Consider the following 22,575-nt stretch of genomic DNA (forward strand, 5'->3'; position numbering starts at 1 on the left):
ATGCATTTAAGAAATTTCTGGCGTGTTCAGTTGTTGGTTCTTGTACAAATTACTGCAATTGTACACACACAAGATCCCTCGGATAACAGTATGGAGGCAGTGATCTCTGATGCCACAAGGGAAGTTAGTGCAAGAAGATCTGGCGGACTTTCGCAAGTACAAAAAGCAGCTACAGGTAAAAATGTGATGCTCTTGTCCATGCACATGCTAACGCCGCTCATGTATGCTAGTACATACAAAGTAACGTAGAAGAATATATTGGACATCATTCTTTGTGGTAATCGTTTTATTATTTGCATGAACTTGTTGAATATAAATTCGTATATTACTTTTTTTTTATCGTGAGCTGCATCAGTTTCTTAGTTTAATTCTTCTCAGTATAGACATGCACATCATATTGAAGATCAGTGTGACCTTTGTCTTAATTTTGCTAACTTAAGCCTGAAATACCCACATAGTAAAAAAAGAAACGTGCAAAAAAGAATATGCACATAGATATTTTTTTCACATAAAGAAAATCAAGATTGAACAAACAATTTATGTGTTTGTTTCTGCATTGAAAGAAAGAGATGGACATGTCCAAATGGAAGGACCATGATAGATAATATTGACAATATGCTAATGAAATATTGAATTTGCAACATCCGTAGTTTCTTGCATTAAGTTACAGCATGATATAATTCATCTTAAACTAGTACTGTTTGTCAAATCGTTATAATTAGCCTTCATGTATGTATTATATTGGTATCTTTTGTTAATTAAGGTACAATGGGCTTGGAAGGAATGAATTCACCACCTTCCATGTCGGCAACAGTCACACCAATATCAATGTATGCCAAATTTTCTAGTCGAAGAGAAGCTCCTAACTTCATGGAGGCCATCGGTTATGCTGGAGATATGGTTACTACTGCAACCAATAAATATGCCGAAAGGTTCGTACAAGTAAAAAAAAGTAAAAACACAAAAATACTGAACTCCGAGGAAAACTCTAAAAAAAGGAACGTCCTAAATCAAATGGCAAAATCAAACGTCCAAACACATCAAATGAATGGACAACAACTGTCATATTCCTGACTCGGTACAGGCATTTTCTTATGTATAAAATGGTGGATTAAACCTGGGTTTATAGCTAGCTAAACCTCTCACTTTTATGACAGTCGCATCAAATTCCATTATATTGTCAACGATGTGTGCACAAAACAAACAGATACAATAGGTAAAATGTCAAAAATAGGGGTACAGCAGTCAAAATTGTGTATCATCTTAATCACTATAAAAACAATTAAAAAATATGACGAAGAAGCACAAAAAGGCATGCATCAATTTAACATCCTCATTTTGCTGATATTATACGATTTTATTTATCCTTGTAAAATCCACCAATAAAGGATGGAAGGTTTTAAGTATTGGTGCATAATTTCGCGTTTAAAATTCGCACATGTAGACATAAAATAACTTGGTCGTTCAAAGTATAATGGGACATAAATACAGAGTCATGTAAAATAGATATTACATAAAACAGACTTAACAGTAAAAGTAATAATAGTAAATACACTAATTGCGTACGTTGTTCAAAGTATTACGCACTACATAAGTACAGAGTAACGTCAAATGTATCTCACCAAAAAAAACAGTAAAAGTAGTATTAATAAATACATAATGTTGTCATTCAAAGTATGACAAGATTCATAAGTATAAGTAATATTAATAAAAAAATAATTTTGTCGTTCAAAGTATGATGGGATATATAAGCACAGAGTCACGTCAAATGAATATCTAAAAAACAGACTTAACAGTAAAAGAAATATTAATAAAGAAAAATAAAAGATTACTATAACTCGTTATTAAGATGATAAACAACGTCAGTACGCAAAATCTATACTTCAAGACCATCGTGTATTACTTGTGAAATTGATACGAAATATTCATCAACAAGTTCTTGATACCTTCCGATGAACTTTTTAAGAAAAAGGTCGAGACGTTCTTTGACCTACCCCTGGTTCATCAACTTTCTGCTCAGACACTGGTGACGTTATACAAAGTCTGAGTAGGAGCTGCAAGCTCTTGAATACCGAATTAGTTGGGAAATGTATATTTGATATGCAGGTGAAGTTGGTATATTGCTACGGTAAACGTAAAAAGTCACAGGAAAAAAAAATCACAGGATAAAAAGACACAATATCCCTAGGAAAAAAAGTAACAGGAAAAAAAGTCACAAGAAACAAAGTCACGGGAAAAAAGTCACAATTTGTTCAAGTAAACTTATTTGTCAGACATATGTTGGAATGCATGTATATATAAATACTAAGCTATTTTAATGGCAATGAGTTGTTTGTTTACCACTAAATTACAGAATACTTGTCCTTATAAAAATGAAAAAAAAAACATGTGGTCAAGTTAAATACTGAACTTTTAACTTGTATTAAAATTGAAGGAAATTGTTGCTGCTAAACTCACATCTCTTTCTCAAGAGATATAAAATAAAAATAATTACAACAAACCCTTGAAAACATGTATCAATTTATTACAACAGCATGTACATGTTCCATTTAAATGTTTTGCGATTGATATCTTACTTTCCAAAGCTAGTCCATAAAAAATACAAATTGGGAATGTTTCTCCTGTTAATACATGTATGTTCAGACAATGTGACTATTTCATACAAAAAAATATATTGTGACTTTTTTTCCTGTGACCTTTTTTCCTGTTACTTTTTTCCGTGACTTTTTTTCCGTGATGTTTTTTCCTGTGACTTTTTTTCCTACATTAATATTGCTATTAAGGTGGGGGAAATTGATAATTCTAAAATCTATATGGGTTACAACTACTTTTCCATGGTAAGATTTCACTATCACGTGGAGTAAAAATCAATTATATTTTAGTTGCTAGAAGATAAAACGTCGAATGTATGTCTATGCGGGTTTTATGTACAATTTAAATTAGGATTACTCTGATTAAATCATTAAGTTGATGGTCTCCATTCAGGGATTTCATTGATACTTATAATATATTTTTGTCATAGTCAAAGGCTTTGTCAGTTTTGATGGCATTTATAGTATTGTTCGTTGACATGTTTTTACTCATAGGCCTAAAGTACTGTTTAACGTCAAATTTGATGCAAAATGGTTTGAGGATTAAAAGTCGTTTTTATTTTTAGTAAATATTTCTGAAGGTATTCTTATTCATTATTGACATTTCCTTCCATTACTTAAAGATTTGGAGCAAAACACACACACTACACACAGAAATGAACGTCTTTTAAAAAAATTAATTTAATTCTAGCTTATGATGTTTTTTTAATATGCATCATGGTAATTATGACGCGCTGTTAATATTAGATTAAATATCCACAGTTTTGTCCTGTTTTGTTTGTTTGTTATGTTTGTTCACTATTACATATTCAAGAGTAATGTGGTGATTCCTGTCATATTTCTTTGATCCATTGTATGAGAATATACACTTTAAAGTGGCAAACAAATAGGGTTCCCTGACTTTCATCACAGTTGAACGAATAAACAAAAAACAAAAATAACCAGTTAAACTGTATAGTTTATTAAGCCTGGATAATACAACCCCGTCAATATATATGTAACATTATAAAAGTGTTCGATTTTTTGTTGTTGAAAAGTTTAAAAATGTCTGCTTCATCATGATTTTGTTATATTATATTCATTAAATTGTAAATCAACATAATTAGGGAGGCGGTATGGTAATTAAGGACTATCTTTCGATTTCAGAGTAGTGTTTGGAGTTTGCTACATTTACTTTTACCTGTAGCATATAGTTATCAATGTATGTACTTACTTTTTAGGAATGAAGGTGCATTACCAGATCGTACAGAATTCAGTAAACTTATGACACCTTACTGTCCAGTACGGGCCCCATCATGTAACCGAAACGACCGATACCGAACAGCAGATGGTTCTTGTAATAACATACGAAACCCTTTATGGGGAGCATCTTTAACAACACAACAAAGATTTTTACCTCCTGATTATGGCGACAGTGAGTCAATTGTCTTTTAGTATTTGGTTTTTAACTATGTATGTGTAACTATCAAAGTTATACAGTACAATTTGATTAACAACATCGTTCTTTTTTTCTAATGCAATGTTCAGTCGAATGACTGATGTTTTAAATTTTAGTTTAGGTTAAAACTTATATCGGGGGGGAGGGATATGAAAAAAATCATATCTCACAATTGTCATAGCTTCATATTTAAATGTGGTTTATACATTTTGAAAGTTTAAACAATTTCGGTCGTCAGGAAAAATAATTCTGATAGTGTCGAAATTAATAATGAGCAATCACAACCCTAAAATAGATTTACAACATCGATTTCCTTTTTATGTAGCATACAACCTAGGATTGTTACCACGTATTAAAAGTGTGACAGGTCCTCCACTCCCTAGTCCCCGAATGATATCGAACGCCCTGTTCAATACTGGGACGTCACCACCACGGAGTACAAAATTTACTATAGCTTTAACTCATTTTGGGCAGTTTATTGACCATGATTTCATCTCAACACCTATACTGAAAGGTAAGCATATTTTAAGAAATATACAGCACTTAAACGTCTTTTGTAGACGAAACGCGCGTTTTGATCCTATACAAAATTTTATATCCTGAATATATGATGACTTTATTTACTGTATGTGTACGGTTATGATTTCGAAGTAAATATTATGTATTTCTTGATAGTTAACTATTTATCTATTGATTGTTGTTTGCATAATATCAAATGGAAAATTTCTTATTCATGTTCAGTACGATGAAAAAAAAGAAAATTCTAAGTCAAGGTTATTTCACTCTCTGAATATACATTTTTGGACGCCAAGCGATAACAGAAAACAAGTCTTCTTCCGCAACCTAGTATATTTTATCTTAATTTCTCGATCTTATAGTTGATCTCATTATGGTATAGTTTACTTATTATCAATGCTTAAACATTTGTTCAACCCCTTTCCCCGGCCATCATATAGAAACACAGATTGATGTTACAAAAATCAATTAAGAGTACAATGATGAGCCTTATGTGCATGTATGTGGACCCAGAAGGTCATATTAAAAGAGTCTAGGTTTCTTTAAATAAAAGCGTATGAGTTACCTCAACAAATCATTCGTGTCAAACATTAAAAGAGAAATAACTGTCATTATATATATTAATCAGACCCTTTGTCACAGTTGAAAAAGTCATTCTGATTACGTGATGAATATTTAAGAGGAGAAATATCTATATGATGTATGTGGTGTAGCGATGGCAAAATAAACATTATGCCGGTAAATTATCCCTTTACAAAATTAATTTCAAGTCAATCAAAGGGAGTTTTAAAAGTATCTTTGCAAAAACAAAATTAATGTGATTGAAGAAAAAACTAATCAAATCAAAAACAAAAGATATAACTCAGACCTATATCGTAAGTCAGCAGAAAGAGTCGTCCGTATTGAGAACGGTAATTCAAATCGATTCATATGGAAAATTATGGAATATTGGATAGGTCAGAAGTTTAGTTTTGCAATATGCTTGTCTAAACCCTCAAAAACTTTAGCTTGATGCAAGGGTTCCTTTATTCCAGAGAGTATGACTCGCCTGTTTTTGCCGTTGTTCTAACTGGAGCATGAGAGACTACAAGAATAACTAAATATTTCAATATTATATAAATTAACTTGTAAGCCTTCATTTTGAACGATATATACTATACACTCATTAACGCCCAGTCAAAGCCAACTCAGAAACAAAGACATATTTTGCTTAGTATATATTGTCAACTAACGATAACGTACCTTCATATTAAAGATTCATATTTATATCATCCATTCGATGTGTACCTGCTTAGCTTGGCTGTATAACTGATTGATACTTGAAAATGTGGTAGTACGGTGGCAAATTCTATGGGTAGGTGTTGAGGATCGAGGTCAAATTATTACCCATAATGTTTCTATGATTTATAGATACAATGTGTTTGTTTTCAGATGGGGACGAAGACATAGTTTGCTGCAATGGTGATGATCCTGTTTTCAGGTAATTTCGTATTTTTTTAAGACATCGACCTAAATAATAAACAAGCATTGCATCAGCTTGTGTTTTTTTTATGTGTTCATTTGTTTTTTATTTGTGTTTTTAATTGGGGGCAGGTCAGCAGAACAGAAAACTTGTTAGACGTTATCAAATGTTGATAAAGCAATAACGGTTCAACATTATGTAGTTACATCATTGTTCAATGTAATGATGGAGGTTCACAAAAAAGCCAATTGGCTTTTCAAGCAATACACCATGGTGTTCTTTTAACACCAACAGAGTTATCAACTTTACGGCATCAAATACACCTCACTACCTACTGATATGTTTTCGCGGTCTGATACATTTAGATACCAGTATTGTCGTCGGTTTGTGATATTACTGCGTATTTCATATTCCTGAGTGTAAAAATTGTACTGGATATAATTTCACATGTAGGGTACTGCATGCAAAGCAGAAGACACTTATTATATCGAAGCATCCAGTCACGCTCAATGTTAACGCTTCCCTCAGTTTATGTTTGTTACATTGATCTGTGTCTTTCTGTTCGATTGATGAGGTTTGAACATTGGAAAAAATAGTTCAGCCCTGTTTATTTCAATTTGAACATACGTTTCTAACAGTTCCCATATATCATGTTATTTGATAATGAATGTTCACATTTATATTTTGTACTTTTGTAATTATACAAGTTTCTGGTTATAGGTTCTGTTATCAAACAATAGTTTATATGTCGCACAAATTAACGATAGAATATCTTTGTAGACCCGAATGCTTTTCTTTCCGTACTCCTCCTGGTGATTTCACGACTACATGCATGGCGTTTGTGAGGTCTGATATTGGTGTGGATTCGGGATGTTTTCCAGGTAAGCACTTCAAAAGAAACAATCTGCTTAGTTATGGTCATTGTATTAATTCAAACAAGACAAACATTTAGGGGCCAGCTGAAGGACGCCTCCGGGGGCGGGAATTTCTCGCTACATTGAAGACCTGTTGGTGACCTTCTGCTGTTGTTTTTTATTTGGTCGGTTGTTGACTCTTTGACACATTCCCCATTTCCATTCTCAATTTTAAGGATTACAGAATACCTTGTAATATTGTGTTATAAGCAAGATAATATACATAACGATATGAATCCATCCAATAAAAAATATTTTTCAAACTATATTTTTAACTCTTTAATTTTTGTTTTTATCGATGTCACTGACTTCTTGACCGCAAGTCGGAATAATGACATTTGTTCCGTTGGTTAATACACTCGCATGTTTTGTTAGTTTTTGTGTACTAAACCTTTTTAAATTTTCATCAAAGAAACTGTTATAGAAATTAAAAGATGTGTTATGACAGCAAGTTACAATTTGTATTAGTAAACCATTAAAATCAAAGTACAGCCACGAACACGGAGCCATGGATCTCATCGAACAGCACCCCCCTCCCCCCCCCCCCTTAAAAAAAAAAGAATAGTGTAAAACCATTCAAGCAGGAAAACCTACGTTCCTATCTAGATAAAAAAAAAAGCGAGCAACATGAAACTTCATCTACAAAAGATTCCACTGAACATCATCTTTTCACAGATTTGGGAAATGACAAACTATCATCAGAAATATTGAATGAAGGTTACCCAGGTACTATAAAAGGACAAATTGTGCTTCGAAATATTATTTGGTTTAAAATTTTACGTTCACCATAGTCATACAGTCAACCCCATTTGTATACAAGTCTTCAAAGCTTATACTTGTAATTTAGATATTTAGTGATATGTTCAACTTATTTTTTGTAAGGACCAAGAAACCAAATAAACCAGAGAACATCCTTCCTTGATCTCTCTGTGGCCTATGGGAATACACTGGATGGACAGAAAGATCTACGGGAAAATGGAACAGGTAAATATTAATATTTAGTTTTTGCTGGTTGACTGGTTAAAGTTCATTATATATCAAAAATGAAAGGACGTTGCACTGTGTCATTTCGATTATCATAGTATATTATCAAATATTTCACGATTCGTGTTTTTTGTAAAATAGAATTACATGTACAATACATATAGTTGTAGATGCAGATATTTTATACAAGGATTCCTTTAAACATATACTTGATCATTTAACCATTTCAATGAGTTATACATAGTGTTTCTTGTACGATTTTGCATTATGTTCCTTCTTTTTTTAACTTGTACGCGCCTTTTGAGAAGTTCCATGTAAAACGATGTGTATGTCAGTTAATTGGAGATAACAAAACATTGAACAAAAAACAATAAGCCTTAGAGCAAAGAAAGTTCATCCTGCATCTCTTTAAAACAATAAATGCAAATCAGAAACTTCGCTCTTTTTAAACAGTGTGATTTATCACGTTTAGGACAAATTATATCAAATTCAAAAAACAATATGATCAGATTACTTTCTAAATCATTTAAATCAATGTATTTAATAAGAGTCTTGAATTCTGTTTGACAGCTTTAGATGTATTATATGTATAACCTTGTTCTTCTGACTTCAACCACATTCGTGACCTAAAATGTATGACAGTGTCATTTATAACAACTCAATCTGTACGGGGATATATTTGTACTTTGATTGACGTTGTCCTTATTGTTGGTATGATACTACTTGGAATAATTTGTCTTACCTTTTCCTATTTTATTTCTTATGTTTTAAACCTTGAATACAATGAAGCATGTAGTGAGATGAAATTACACCTGACCTGATTCACACAGTCTAATTGTAGTCCCCTCATTGCTGTTTTGAGGTATAAAACATTACGAAATAAGTTAGGAAGGGGTATGAACACATTTGTTATATCATTTATCTAGGGCGACTTTTAGAGGGAAAAAACAGAATTTTGCCAAATGGTCCTCCAGGCTCGGAATGTTTACCTACAGAAGTATGCTTCAAATCTGGTGAGATGTTATGAATCGGACTGAACACGTATAAAATTTATGTTTTCGATGATATATAGATATAGATAGAAGTGGTAAGAGTGTCAATGAGACAACTCTCCATCAAAATAACAATTTATAAAAATAAACCATTATAGGTCAATGTACGGCCTTTAACACTGAGCCTTGGCTCACAACGAACAACAAGCTACAAAGGGTTCGAAAATTACGGTGTAAAACCGTACAAACGAAAAAACCAACGGTCTAATCGATATAAAAAAAACAAGAAACGAGAAACACGTATTCATTACATAGACAAACGACAACTACTGTATATCAGATTCCTGACTTAGGACAGGTGGAAACATTTGTATTGTTAACTTATCAACATCACGAAGACTCGAAGACAAGTATTGTTGAGTAAACAAAAATAATTCGGTGAATAATTTGGTTATTTTTTATACAAACTTTATGATCGATGGGTCAAGAAAGCTGGTATCACAACTGGCGTCCACAGTCGACGTTATCCGTCGTTTTTTTATTTTCAAAAATATCTACTTCTTTCAAACTACTGGGCGAATATGTAACAATCAGGATTTGGTCACACTTTATTGAAGATAAAAATGAAATTGTTGTACGATTGTCAAAAAGACAATTACTCGTGAGACACCAAATAGCACCGAAATTAACAACTAAAGGTCATTATTCGGCCTTCAACAACAAAAAAAGCCCATGCCACTCCTTCTTTAATATGCATATTTGATGATCCCGACTGTAACTATAATGAGCCACATGGTTAAGTTATCTGCTCAAACGTTGAGCAAACCACTCTTGTTAAAATTTGGATATTATTCCCGCCTGCCTTTTTTTGGAAAAAAAATATTTGAGGACCTTGACTAAATTTCGGACTACTAGGATACAGTTTAAGAAGAGTTTTTTGGGCTTATAGTTTTTCGGATTTCGTCGCCTCCCCTGACTTTAAATATTATCTTACTGGGCTACACCTAACGGTCGTTTAGTATTTCAATACCACATAATCTTTCTTGTAGGAGATAACAGACCAGCAGAAGTCCCTATGTTAACTGTCAATCATATCATATTCCTACGCGAACATAACAATATTGTTGAAAAATTAAGATTGTTAGGATGGACTGACGGAGAACTACTGTATCAAGAGGCAAAAAAAATCCTTACAGGAATATATCAACATATTATATATACTGAGTTTTTGCCAGTTATTCTAGGAGATGAAGGAATGGACATGTTTGGACTGCGTAGTACCCGAACTGGGTTTAATACACAGTATAATCCCTCTGCCAATCCCGCTACTGGGAATGCATTAGCAGCAGCCGCTTACCGATTCGGACATTCACTTGTAGGATCTTTTGTTGAATCATTCAATGAAGATTTTACTCCACTTGACAAGAACCCAATGGAAGATCATTTCTTCAGTACACGTTCAATTAGGAATGTTGATGAAAAGTTTGGTCCAGATGCAATTTCTAGATGGATGACAACACAGTTCAAGAGTAAGTCAGATCGGTTTCTAACACCGTCTGTGAGAAATAGTCTTTTCCAAACAATGCCGAAAAACGGTTTTGATCTTTCTGCACTGAACATACAGCGTGGGAGAGACCATGGCATACCAGCATACAATAAGTGGCGAGAGTTTTGTGGACTGCATCCCTCTAAACATTTTGGAATAAATTATAAAGGAATGACTGATCATGACACTTCTGCAGCAAACGCGTTAAAATCAGTTTATAGGTATTTATATGGTTTAAACTTCAAGTTTTAGTCTTTAAAATACTACTAATAGAATGATAATATTTTGGTCAAACAGCCATACTTGAGTAAAATTACATGACCGAAGTACAATATATTTGACTACAAGATGCATAGAAACATAAAAACAACAATATTGTAGAACGATTGAAGTCATAAGAATGGCATGGCGGTGAGGTAAACATGTACATATAATGTATCAAAATGCCAAAAAGTACATATATGTACAATTAATTTTCGCGAGCGTATAATTTTCGCAACCTTCACGAGTAAGCATTATCGTTGTAAATACTTTAAAAACAATCGCCAGGAAGATGGCTAGAATGGCTTGCCGATACGAAATAAAGTTTCAACGAAGGTTTTTCGGTATGTGTTGTGTTAATGGTAGGTATTTATTTGTTTTGTTCTTGTGGGTCGTTGATTAATTTATATGTACCTCACATTTTTAATTGATAGGAATCCTGATGATATAGATTTGTTTGCTGGAGGTCTATCAGAGACAAAATCACCAGGAGCGCTAGTAGGACCGACATTCAGATGTTTAATTGGACATCAGTTTAAGTTGTTTAAAACCGGCGATAGATTTTTTTACGAAAATGATTTCTTTCCGACAGGATTTACTACAGGTGGGTAAAAATTTAGCGTACATGCAAGTGTTATGTTTGTATTGTAAATCAGCAATGCAGTACGAAACAACGCCATATAGCTGTCCAAAATAGCACACAGCGTGCGGAAATATAAAGAACATCACGACCAATACTTCTAGATGTTTTTGCAGCAAAATTTAAAATAACAAAAAAACTGAGCTAAAAAAAATACAAATTTTATCAATTGAAAAAATTTACAAGCGCAAAAACATCAAACGGATGGAAAACAACTATCATAATTACAGACATTTCATAACGCAGATAAATGGCAGGTAAAACCTGGTTTTGTAACTAAACCTCGCACTTAAATGACAGTCACGTAAAATTTAAATTCCATTATTATTAATATTGACAGTAATGTGTTGACAAAACAAACATACTTAATAGGTAAAAAATGAAGAAAAAAAATCATACATCTAAGACTCAAATCTATGATGTGTTCCAAATATATGGTAGATTCCTAATCTATGATAAATATGACGTCATACCATCCCAAATCTATGGCAGATTTTTAAAACCCTAATCTATGGCAAATTTTGTAATTTCCTAATCTATGGTAGTTTTTGTTGTTTCCAAAGCTATGGTATTTATTTTGCAAATGGGAAACAATGTACATGTAGTATATATACGACTAATGACTTGTCTTAAACAAGTGGAAATATGCAACAACGGTAGCATGTATATAAACATTGGTAAAATAAACTTTCCATAATGGTCAAACAAAACATTTCACAAATGATAAATTCATATATCCTAATATAGAATTAAATAATCAAACGATGCGCCCGGTAAATATAATCAGTTTTAGTGCATGGTACCTATTAGCCCATTCATTAAACCAACTAGTTGAAGTCCCTTAAGAAGCAAGAAGGTATGTTTTTATATAAAAAAAGAAGACAAATAAAAATAAACATAATGTTATTTTGTAGTTTGTTTAGTTTTTTATTTGATGACAATTTTAATCAAATTGGTATCAGGTAATTTGATCTTTTAGATTAAAAACTTTGCCAGACGTAAAATAATTTTTAATAAATCCTTTATAAAATTTCCGGTACTGAAAACCATCGATGTTCTTATTCATCGCGGGCTTCTGTCGGTACATCACATTTTTCCCTCTTTTTGGATAAACGGCCGCATCTTCCTTCAAACCATCTGCAAGATGTAGTCAAGTGAAATACCTTTATCTGAAATCGTGTTCAAATACATCGGTTCAGTCGTATTCGGCAGCGACAATGTAAATGGCGTTATTCAATTGTTTAACACGTTATGAAAAAGATCTGTCATAGATTCGGAAAAAAAAATCAACCATAGAATTGTTTGGCGGTTTTAACGTCACATTTGCCATAGACTAGGAATCGTTCATAGATTTGGAACCCGACATAGATTTGAGTCCTACATATATACTTCGTACAATGAAAGACAAGAACCCAAAAATTAACCTAGAAAAATAACACAATGGTTGGATGTATAACCATCTATCCACGTATAAATTAGGTTCCTTGTAGACCATCGTGCTTTCTAAGCGTAAAGGATTTTTTTGTTCAATAATTGAACGTTTCTAAAAGAAGATTCTGATATTTTGTCAGTTTGTAATTTAAACGTTGAACTTCATCAATTAGAACAATATATATATATTTATAGTTTTAGTGTAACAGCGAAAATAAGATACAACTACGTCTATACGTGCGCAGGTATAAAAGTATGACTCCTCTAACAATTTAAGATTAATATTTTCAGACCAGTTACAACAGATAAAGAAACAGACGTTGTCGGCACTGTACTGTAGAACTATGGCCGTTAATTCAATGCCTAAAAGTGCATTTGATTCTCCATTAGCAGGGTAAGATATATTCAAATAAACCCTGATAATATCATTGATACAAGAGGGTTTTTTTTGGTTGAAAAAGCAAATACAAAGAAATTCCGCAGTCCGATGAAAATTAAAAACGGAAAGTTAGTAATCAAATGACAAAATCAACGTTCAAACACATCAAAAGAATGAATAACATTTGTATGTTTCCTCGCTATGTACATGCAGAAAAATGACAGATAAAGAGTATGGGACGGGGGACCTTCTTTATGACGGGAAGAGCAATAGAATCTTTTCGAAACCATTATGTTATCGAGCTGCGTGCAGAAATTGCCATCTTTATTTGAGCAAGTACACAAAATAATAAAGTTTTGAACATATATTATATTGGTTCCTTGATTTTTTTTCTAAACAGTTTAAAGGTTTTTCATCATTGTAAGAATTATTTGTCTCAAAATTCCAATGAAGAAAAAAACTTATTTTACAAAAAAGAATTACATTTTTCCGAGATGGCAACTTCTTGTGTTCAATTCTTTAAGGAAGAAACCTGTAAACCCACGGATATTTTCTCAAAGAAACCCAATCGTTTCTAACAATTTATGAGGAACATCAGACAATCAAAGTTTAACTTCAGAAGAAAAAAAACTTCCGCAAGGGCAAGTTTCATATCGTTAAGTTAATTAGTATTCTACATATCTTTAAGCATTACATATCACTGAAGAAATCAGACAAAATTCATAAAACATATTTTTGTCTAAGTTAATTTGAACTTCCAAAGATTCCATGGGGAAATTTAGATATCAAACCAGTTTGCATAGTCAAACAGAAGGTAACATTTATAAAATGCATCTTACGTAACTACACTAAAAAAAGTCTTTTAGGTTTTAAATTATAACAAATATAATTTACAGTTCACAATGTTCAATGTAAAATTTACTTCTTCTTACTTTTTTTCAGGGAAAAACGTGTACCATGTGAAATATTTCCTGAATTAAACCTTACACCTTGGGATAAAAGAAACAAATATTACAAATAAGAACAAAAAAATACAATGAAATAAGAACAAAATATTTGTAAAAAACCTTCAGGATTTATTAACCATGTTAACTACGATTTAAATGAGAAAAAAAATACCAAATGTATCTTGTTGTTTAATTAAGGAATATTGAACTTATAGTTTACTTTCAGATGTCGGCTTGATTGAATTATATCAAGTATGCCTCATAACATCACTGGAGGTGTAGTATTGGCTTTCAAATCAATCGTCAAACATCATTTTATTACGTATTCATTCGACCTGCAATATCACTATGAGCTGCATAAGCGTTGTACATATATCTATATTGCAAAGAAAAGAATGTCAACATTGAAAAATGAAATAAAGGAGCTTTTAGAAAAATCCATTCGTTAGCTAATTTGGCATACCAAAATGATTCTCATAGTGATAAAACGGTAATTTATGCTTTTCGTCGAACAGACTAGCAAGATATTCATTAAATGACTGCACGTCGTTGTATGTCCGTGTATATTAAAAAAGTAAGGATATGCGGTGTCAGTTCTAATGAGACAACTCTCCATCCTAGTCTCAATTTGTAAAAAGAAAACAATTTGTGGTGAAAGTACGGCCTTCAACAGGAAGCCATGGCTCAAATTGAACCTTCAGCTATAAAAAGTTCAAAATGACTATTGTAAAACAACGGTCTAATCTATACACTGTAACAAAAACAAAGAAAAACGAGAAGTAACAATGATCCACCTCAACATAGGACGACCACTCACAGGCATTCATCCCTTATGAATATGGGATATAGTTACGATTCCGCTGTCCAGTCATTAAAATGGCATCAGTTGGTATTAATATTGACTCACTCATAGAGGCTTTGCACCGGAAATACACATTTTTCTAAAACCAGTTGTTAGGTTATGTTCTTTTCGTATATCTTTAGATGGTAGGATACTTAACGCCAAATGGGGAGGTTTTGTGCTTTATTTTAATACAATGACGGCATAATCTTTCAATCAGTTTAAGGTCCGAAGTTGGCAAATCAGTACATGTAAATGGGTGAGAGATTTTCTCACTGTGTTGTAGAACCACCTGTGGCCTTCAGCTGTTTATGCTTTTTGGTCGAGTTGTTGACTTATTGTTACATTGTACATTCTCCCTTTCCATTCTCAATTGTATTGCAAATTTTTATTATTTTGATGATAGTTATATGTATATGATTCATTTAAGCCAAACACATAGAACAAAATATGTTGTTAATTTACAAATTGCGTGTCTCTACCAACAAAAAAGTGTTTTACGTGTAAAACGAGAAGACATAAATAAGTCAGGCATGACATGAAATTTTTTTTTAAAGTGTTTGATCATTTAAAACGTATAACTCTGACATAACGTAAACTTTCTGAATTTTTGAAAATAGTAGGGTTTTCTACCTCAGGAATTTCATTACACTAGCTGTATTTGGCAAAATTTTTAGGAATTTTGGTCTTCAATGCTCTTCAACTTTGTACATTTTTTATTCCTTTTCAAGTTTTTTTTACTCAAGCGTCACTGATGAGTCTTTTCAGACGGAACTCGCTCCTGGCGAATAAAAGTTAGGCTGATTCATTTTTATTTTTTTTTATAATTTGGTTTGGAACCACAAAACTTGGTTCAACCTACCCTTGTTTTCTTAAAATGTACTGTTCCAATTCAGTAATATAACAGTTGTTATCTAATAGTTCGTTTCTTGGTATGTTGCATTGTCTTTTTTTTTTATTGCACTTCATTGTTTCTGTAGTTCTGTTGTTTTTCGTGTATAGTTGATGTGCTTCCCTCGGTTTCAGTTTATACCACAGATTTGTTTTTATCAATCAATATAACGGTATATATATATTAGTGTTGCCTTTATCTCATGTTTTTTCGGATATATACAAAATATTATCAGCTTGCTGTTTGTAAAATTGAAGAAAAAAAGAATGCATTTTTTTTTATTGTGAACAACATGCCTCATTTGGATACCAGTGTAGCAATATAATTGACAAAAGAGAGACTTATCTGGCATAACTTAAAATAAACAAAACACGAACAAAGGACCTACTTTAAATGCAAACTAAAATTAAAAATTTAGTGTTTATCTTCCGAGGTGAATTAAAACTTAGATGGGCCAAGCTGTTCTTGAAATTAAATTTATTTTCAATATCAGCGAGACAATTTACATTTAAAATAACGAGCATTCTATTGATAACTTGTATAACTGTTGTCGACCTGCTCTCTTTTGAAATTTCTAATCAATCGAACCCGTTTATTCAGGTATGCAATTAGGTCTTTTATAATCTATTGTTTGACTAATCTGTCATCATATGTTAATTTCAAATACGATATAGTGATCAATTTCACAAAGTTTTCCTAAAATGCTGTCTCTAAGGCATCACGTGTCTGATTAAATACAAAAGTCATACCTTAATAACAAAATATACAAAACGTTTTGGTTTTTTTCTTCTGTACTTTAGCTACATAATCGAATTGTGTATTGTCATAGTAAAGTTCAAATGTGAGCATATCGAACAGTATAGTTTTTAATCTTGGAATTTGAAATCATATCGTTTGTTGTACAATGTATATTGGTTTGTCTTCTATATGTGTTATAAATTCATTTTGGCGATGTTTTTATTTTCGTGTTGGACAATGTAGTTTTATGTGTCAGAATACATTTTTACTTTATAAATATTTTCATTTTCGAAAATGCTAGTCCATCTACATTGATACTATGTAGTATTGCCTCCGATTGCGTTAAAAATGTTCTGTTATGATATACATGTACAAATTTATGATATACCTATAAGCTGTATTGCTTTTAGTTTGAAATAAACTATTAAACTACAGTCTTTTGTTTGTTCTGTATCCATTAATTTGCATTCCGTATCTGGTGTATCATCGCTAATGACTTTTTACACATGACCAAAGGAAACATCTTTCCAATATATTATGTACTGAAATCCGGTTAAAATTCATTACATGGGCTTCTAGCATTTAGGTCAATACACTGGTGGTTATATAGTAGCCGTTTCTATCTAATTATCTGATGTTTTTTCTGAGTTGTTGGATCCCAAATGATGCAATCATACTCCATAATTTGTCTTACAAGTCTGGTATAACATTGTGCTATGATCGCATTTTAATAGGAGCTGATATTTCCTCTCAAGAAAGAATTGATGTTGTATTTTTTTTTGGTGAATGTGCCTATGTAATTGTTCCATGGTAAGTTGTGGCTGATATAAAGGCTGAACAATTGTGTGCTCGTTGCTATTTCTAATGTCTTTCTGTTTACAGTGAAACCTGTTTAAACCGATCCTCTTCGGGACTTATAATTTTGTTAGGTTTTGACCGATATTCGGCTTAGACAGGTTGACAACGCATACAATTTGATATGACGTTGCTTAAGAACAAGTTTGGTTGATACAGGTCTTCGGTTTACGCCGGATTCTGTTTTTCTATGTATGGTGTTGGATTTATTTTGTTTGTTACTCGTTGTACATTGTACCTCGTATTTTTCATGATGAGAGACCACCTATGTCTGAAAATTGTCAGGTTAACATGGTATTCTCCTTTATACACATCTTTTTGTACTGTAAGCATTACCCTGTGAATAGTCTAGCTTTAGACGTTTCTCTTTCAGGCAGGTCATTTATGATTCTAACTTCTTTCTATATAAAACAACCTGTTGTGTTCGGCCCCAAAAGGAAACTATCTATCCATTGAAGTGTACTCCCTCGTATACCACAGTAGCTGCATTTGATGTCGAACTTTGTCTAACGCTTTTTGAAAATCTACCAGTACATATTATAATACATATGATCCCCATTGTTGAGTCCATCTGCTAGATCTTGTAAGTGAAATGCAAGATGGCTTCATATGATCTATTATTGCGGTAACCGTGTTGAATTTCAGACATGACGTTATTTGCCCAAAGATAAATGATGATGTTACTATGCAGTATATGTTCCATCATATTGCTACAAATCGACGACAGGGATATAAGATGTCTGTCTGTCTCAACCTCTATCTATTGATCATGTTATTTGCCTTCTGTACTTGCAGTAGTTTCCCTAGTATTGTCAGGACTAGTTGCTTTATTATTGTTGATGGTTTTTTTATAAGTTTGTAAACTCCAGCTTGTTGCACATTTAATTCTGATTTGAATGAGCAAGAACTGTTGCCATTTGTTCGTACTTCTCATCCTAGTTCTGACTAGAAACCCGTTGGCTCACGCTATAAAATTTCAATACACAATGGCCAAAAATCGTAATTTTCCCTTCTTTTGACGTTTTTGATGACCTTTTACCCCCCATTTTCTTAAATTAATTGTTTTGAAGTTCATCCAAACAAAAATGTAAAACTTGAAAAAAAGTCACCAAAGTTTATTATTAAAGTGTTTTTAAGTTAATGTCTGACATGTTGTCGACGGACCGACAGACAGACGGACAACACTATACCATAATACATCCCGTAAACAGGCCTATACAAAATGTGAAAACCGGCCTATAAAAATGAGAAAATTCGATACTGTTTTCTCTTACGTAAGAGCCCAATATCTTTATACTGGGATACACTTTATACTTATATTGATATAAAGATTCAAGATTTATTTAAAAAAAAAAACACTTTCTGTTCTACAGCTTCATAGTCAATAAGTTGTAGCAGGTTGTTTAAGGATTGCGGCATATATTCAACTTTGAACATCTTTTTAGGTCTGCAATTCATATAAAAAAATACATAGAGATACTGTAAACAGCAATAGTGTTCATGTAGATTTCAAATAGCTAAAGCTATAGCGTAACTATAAGAGGTGTAATGAATGATGTGCGGTGTATGTTTGTCTGGTATCATGTATCATTTGTCCATGACCTCATTTTCATGGTTTATTGGTATAAATGTAAAATTTTCACAGATTGGTTTGTTTGTTAAGAATTGTAAACAAAAGTTCAACTTCATTTGGTGCATGAAATGATACATAGAAGCACACGTCTTTTTGCCAGGGTTTATCTGACCTTGACGTTATTGTTGTTGTTGTTGTTGTTGATAGTCGGTTATGTTAAGGCTATGTGATACTTGTAATAAAAACTTTATATTTAAAACTTTCAACATCCAATCAATGACGATGACTAAAGTTGACACGAGACATTTCATCGCCTGCTGTTGTTCTATTCACCGAAGGCCGTACAATGACTTCTTGATGCAAACAAAGAAGCCGATGTTGTTGTTTTTTTGTGAGTGGACGCATTGCTGATGTTGGTTATCAACTCAGTTCTCCTTATTTTTTAGTCATGACCATAACAGTACCCATTTCATTGCACTAGTTGCTCGTTTATTACCGGACGACCAATTAAATAAAAACTAAATACAAGTAGTTACTTTATCATTTCCTTTTTGAACACCATCTTTATTGTTGAAGTATTTTCCTTAGAAGTTTGATATAAAGGAATTTTTCGGCCAAATGGTGCCAGAAATAGAGTTTTTGTGCAATACTAAACAAAACCAAAAACACAGTTAATTTAAAAAAAAAAGGATGGACAAAAGGAATTAACTCTCCAACCAGGTCACAATCTATAAAATTAAACAATGATTATAGGTCAAATGACGGACTCAATACGGAGTCTTGGCTCACATCGAATAGCAAGCTGCAATGGCCCCCAAAAATGACTAGACTGTGAAACCATTCAAACGGACGAACCAACGGTCAATTATATATATATATATTATATAAAAGAGAAACTAGAAACACTTATGAACCACATCAGCAAACGAAAACTACTGAACATCAGATTCCTGGTATTATGGTTTGGAATTTTTATTGCAGCAAAACCTTTACAATTAAAAGCAAATAAAAATATACTATTGTATTTTGTTTTACATTACAGGTGATTGTTACATCTATACAGCTGAGAAATAATGTAACAGAAATCATTAAGGACTAGTAAATGAGAAGGTATGATTGCTCCACACTGGCGAAATCATCTAACTTTCAGACCTTCCATTTTAATTTCAAAATGAACTGCCATACTCAGAAAGATATTTTGCAACAAGGGGTCCCAAAATATTGCATTTTTTTTAGGATGTTTTTTTAGTTTGAAATTAATTATTTAATGGAATGTTCGCATTGAAGTGGCAAGATATTTTTTGTCTTAAAAACTTTTAGAATGTACATATTACTGAAAAAAAGTCGCCGTTTAAGAATGTAATGCATTCTGGGCAATATTTTCAAAAGCGTACACCAAAATCCTGCTTGGTTAAAAACGTTCTAAACTATTGAAATGCAACCCATGACGTAACGTTATTTTCATTTTGTGTACGAATAATGAGATAACCAATAGTCCTTAAGATTCTTACAAAGGCAAACTACGAAATTATAATTTTCAAAACAAAGGCTGTTGTCATTCCTTTTTTATGTTCTTGTTATGAACACAACTTAAAACAAAGGATAAGATTTAAGTATAAAATTTCAAAACATATTTCACATTTTTAAAGATTTAATCATACTTAACGCATTACATACACAGGAAAATACATCAACCAGTTTCGAAACTTGTGTACAAATTAAAAAATTAATAGAAAAATCCGAACTAATGCAAATAAAGATGTAAAGATGCATTATGTTTGTTATCAGAGCGACTCAGGTAAACGTTACAACAATAAACATAAAAAATAACAAGACTATGGTGACAATTTAGTTACATAACAAGTTTTGATAAATTGCATTAGTTTTTTTTTATATAAAACGCATCTTTTCACTCTTACAATATTGTAAAGCTACCATTGATTTGATTTGTGTGATAATTTATCATAAAAAATAATTAAATATATAAAATGCATAATTTTTTTTTACAGTAAAAACTTGTAAGGATTGAATTTATCAGATTTTTTAAAAAATATATTTTAATTAAGATAATTAACTAAGCAAAGAAGATATTTATTGCCTTAATTTTAAAATCAATTTAATATTTAATGTAGCTAAAATAGTATAATAAATTAAAGATATAAGGGAGAAGATATTGCGCCTCACTGACACCGTTGTCTCATTTTAAAATATTCAATATGGAATTTTAAAATGAGCAGCTGATTAACCCAAAATGATATTTTTCTACAGGGCATCCGATACAATTTAAAGTGTAAATATTATTTTACATTTATGCGGTAATTGTGATTTCAAGTAAAGTTGTAATAGAAAAAAAAATCTTAACATTTTCATTTTTTTTTGGGAGAAATCTCTAATGACTTTTTCGCGATTAACATGATTAAGGTGAAAGGTGATGTGTTTGAAGATCTTACTTTACTAAACATTAGTGCTGCTTACAATTATCTCTATCTATAACAGTAGTTTCTGTGGAAATAATAGTGAAAATCTACAAATTTTATTAAAATTGTTAAAAATTGACTATGAAGGGCAATAACTTATTAGGGGGTCAATTGACCTTTTTGGTCATGTTGATTATTTTTTTCTATCATACTTTGCTGTACATTATTGCTGTTTACAATTTATCTCTATCTATAATATTATTCAAGATAAAAACAAAAAACAGCAAAATTTCCTTAAAATTACCAATTCAGGGCCAGCAACCTAACAACCGGTTATCCGATTCATCTAAAAATTCCAGGGCAGATAGATCTCGACCTGATCAACAATTTAAGTTCATGTCAGGTATGCTCTTTATGCTTTGGTTTTTGAGTTATAACCCAAAAACTGCATTTTACCCCCATGTTCTATTTTTAGCCATGGCGGCCATTTTGGTTTGTTGGCCGAGTTACCGGAGACATTTTTTTAAACTAGATACCCCAATTATAATTATGGCCAAGTTTGGTTTAATTTTGCCTCGTATTTCAGAGGAGAAGATTTGTCTAAAAGATTACTAAGATTTACGAAAAATGGTTAAAAATTTACTATAAATGGCAATAACTCCTAAAGATGTCAATTGACAATTTTGGTCATGGTGACTTATTTGTAGATCTTACTTTGCTGAACATTATTGCTGTTTACAGTCTATCTCTATCTATAATAATATTCAAGATTATAACCGAAAACAGCAAAATTTCCTTAAAACTACCAATTCAGGGGCAGCAACCTAACAACGGAATGTCTGATTGATCTGAAAATTAAATAGATGTTGACCTGATAATCAATTTTACTTCATGTCAGATTTACTCTAAATGCTTTAGTTTTTGAGTTATAAGCCAAAAACTGCATTGTACCCGTTTGTTCTATGTTAAACATTGGCGGCCATCTGGTTTGATTGGCCGGGTCATCGGACACATATTTTAAACTAGATACCCCAATGATGATTTTGGCGAAGTTTGTTTAAATTTAGCCCAGTAGTTTCAGATGAGAAGATTTTTGTAAAAGTTAACGCAGGACGACGACAGACAACGACGGACGCTGGACGCCAAGTGATGAGTAAA

General features: G+C 32.2%; 1 protein-coding gene across 1 annotated transcript; it reads left to right on the forward strand.

Annotated features, from left to right (window-relative positions):
- LOC134684832 (peroxidase-like protein) lies at positions 1–14,175 on the forward strand. Its single transcript, XM_063544142.1, has 12 exons — positions 1–175; positions 764–932; positions 3,812–4,005; positions 4,355–4,543; positions 5,977–6,025; positions 6,788–6,888; positions 7,804–7,905; positions 8,832–8,918; positions 9,947–10,664; positions 11,139–11,308; positions 13,067–13,169; positions 14,097–14,175. Exons 1-12 carry the CDS (start codon positions 1–3, stop codon positions 14,173–14,175), a joined length of 2,136 nt encoding a protein of 711 aa, XP_063400212.1.
- Positions 14,176–22,575: the final 8,400 nt, after the last annotated feature.

This window comes from Mytilus trossulus, chromosome 9, assembly GCF_036588685.1.
Source record: "Mytilus trossulus isolate FHL-02 chromosome 9, PNRI_Mtr1.1.1.hap1, whole genome shotgun sequence".
Lineage (NCBI taxonomy): Eukaryota > Metazoa > Mollusca > Bivalvia > Mytilida > Mytilidae > Mytilus > Mytilus trossulus.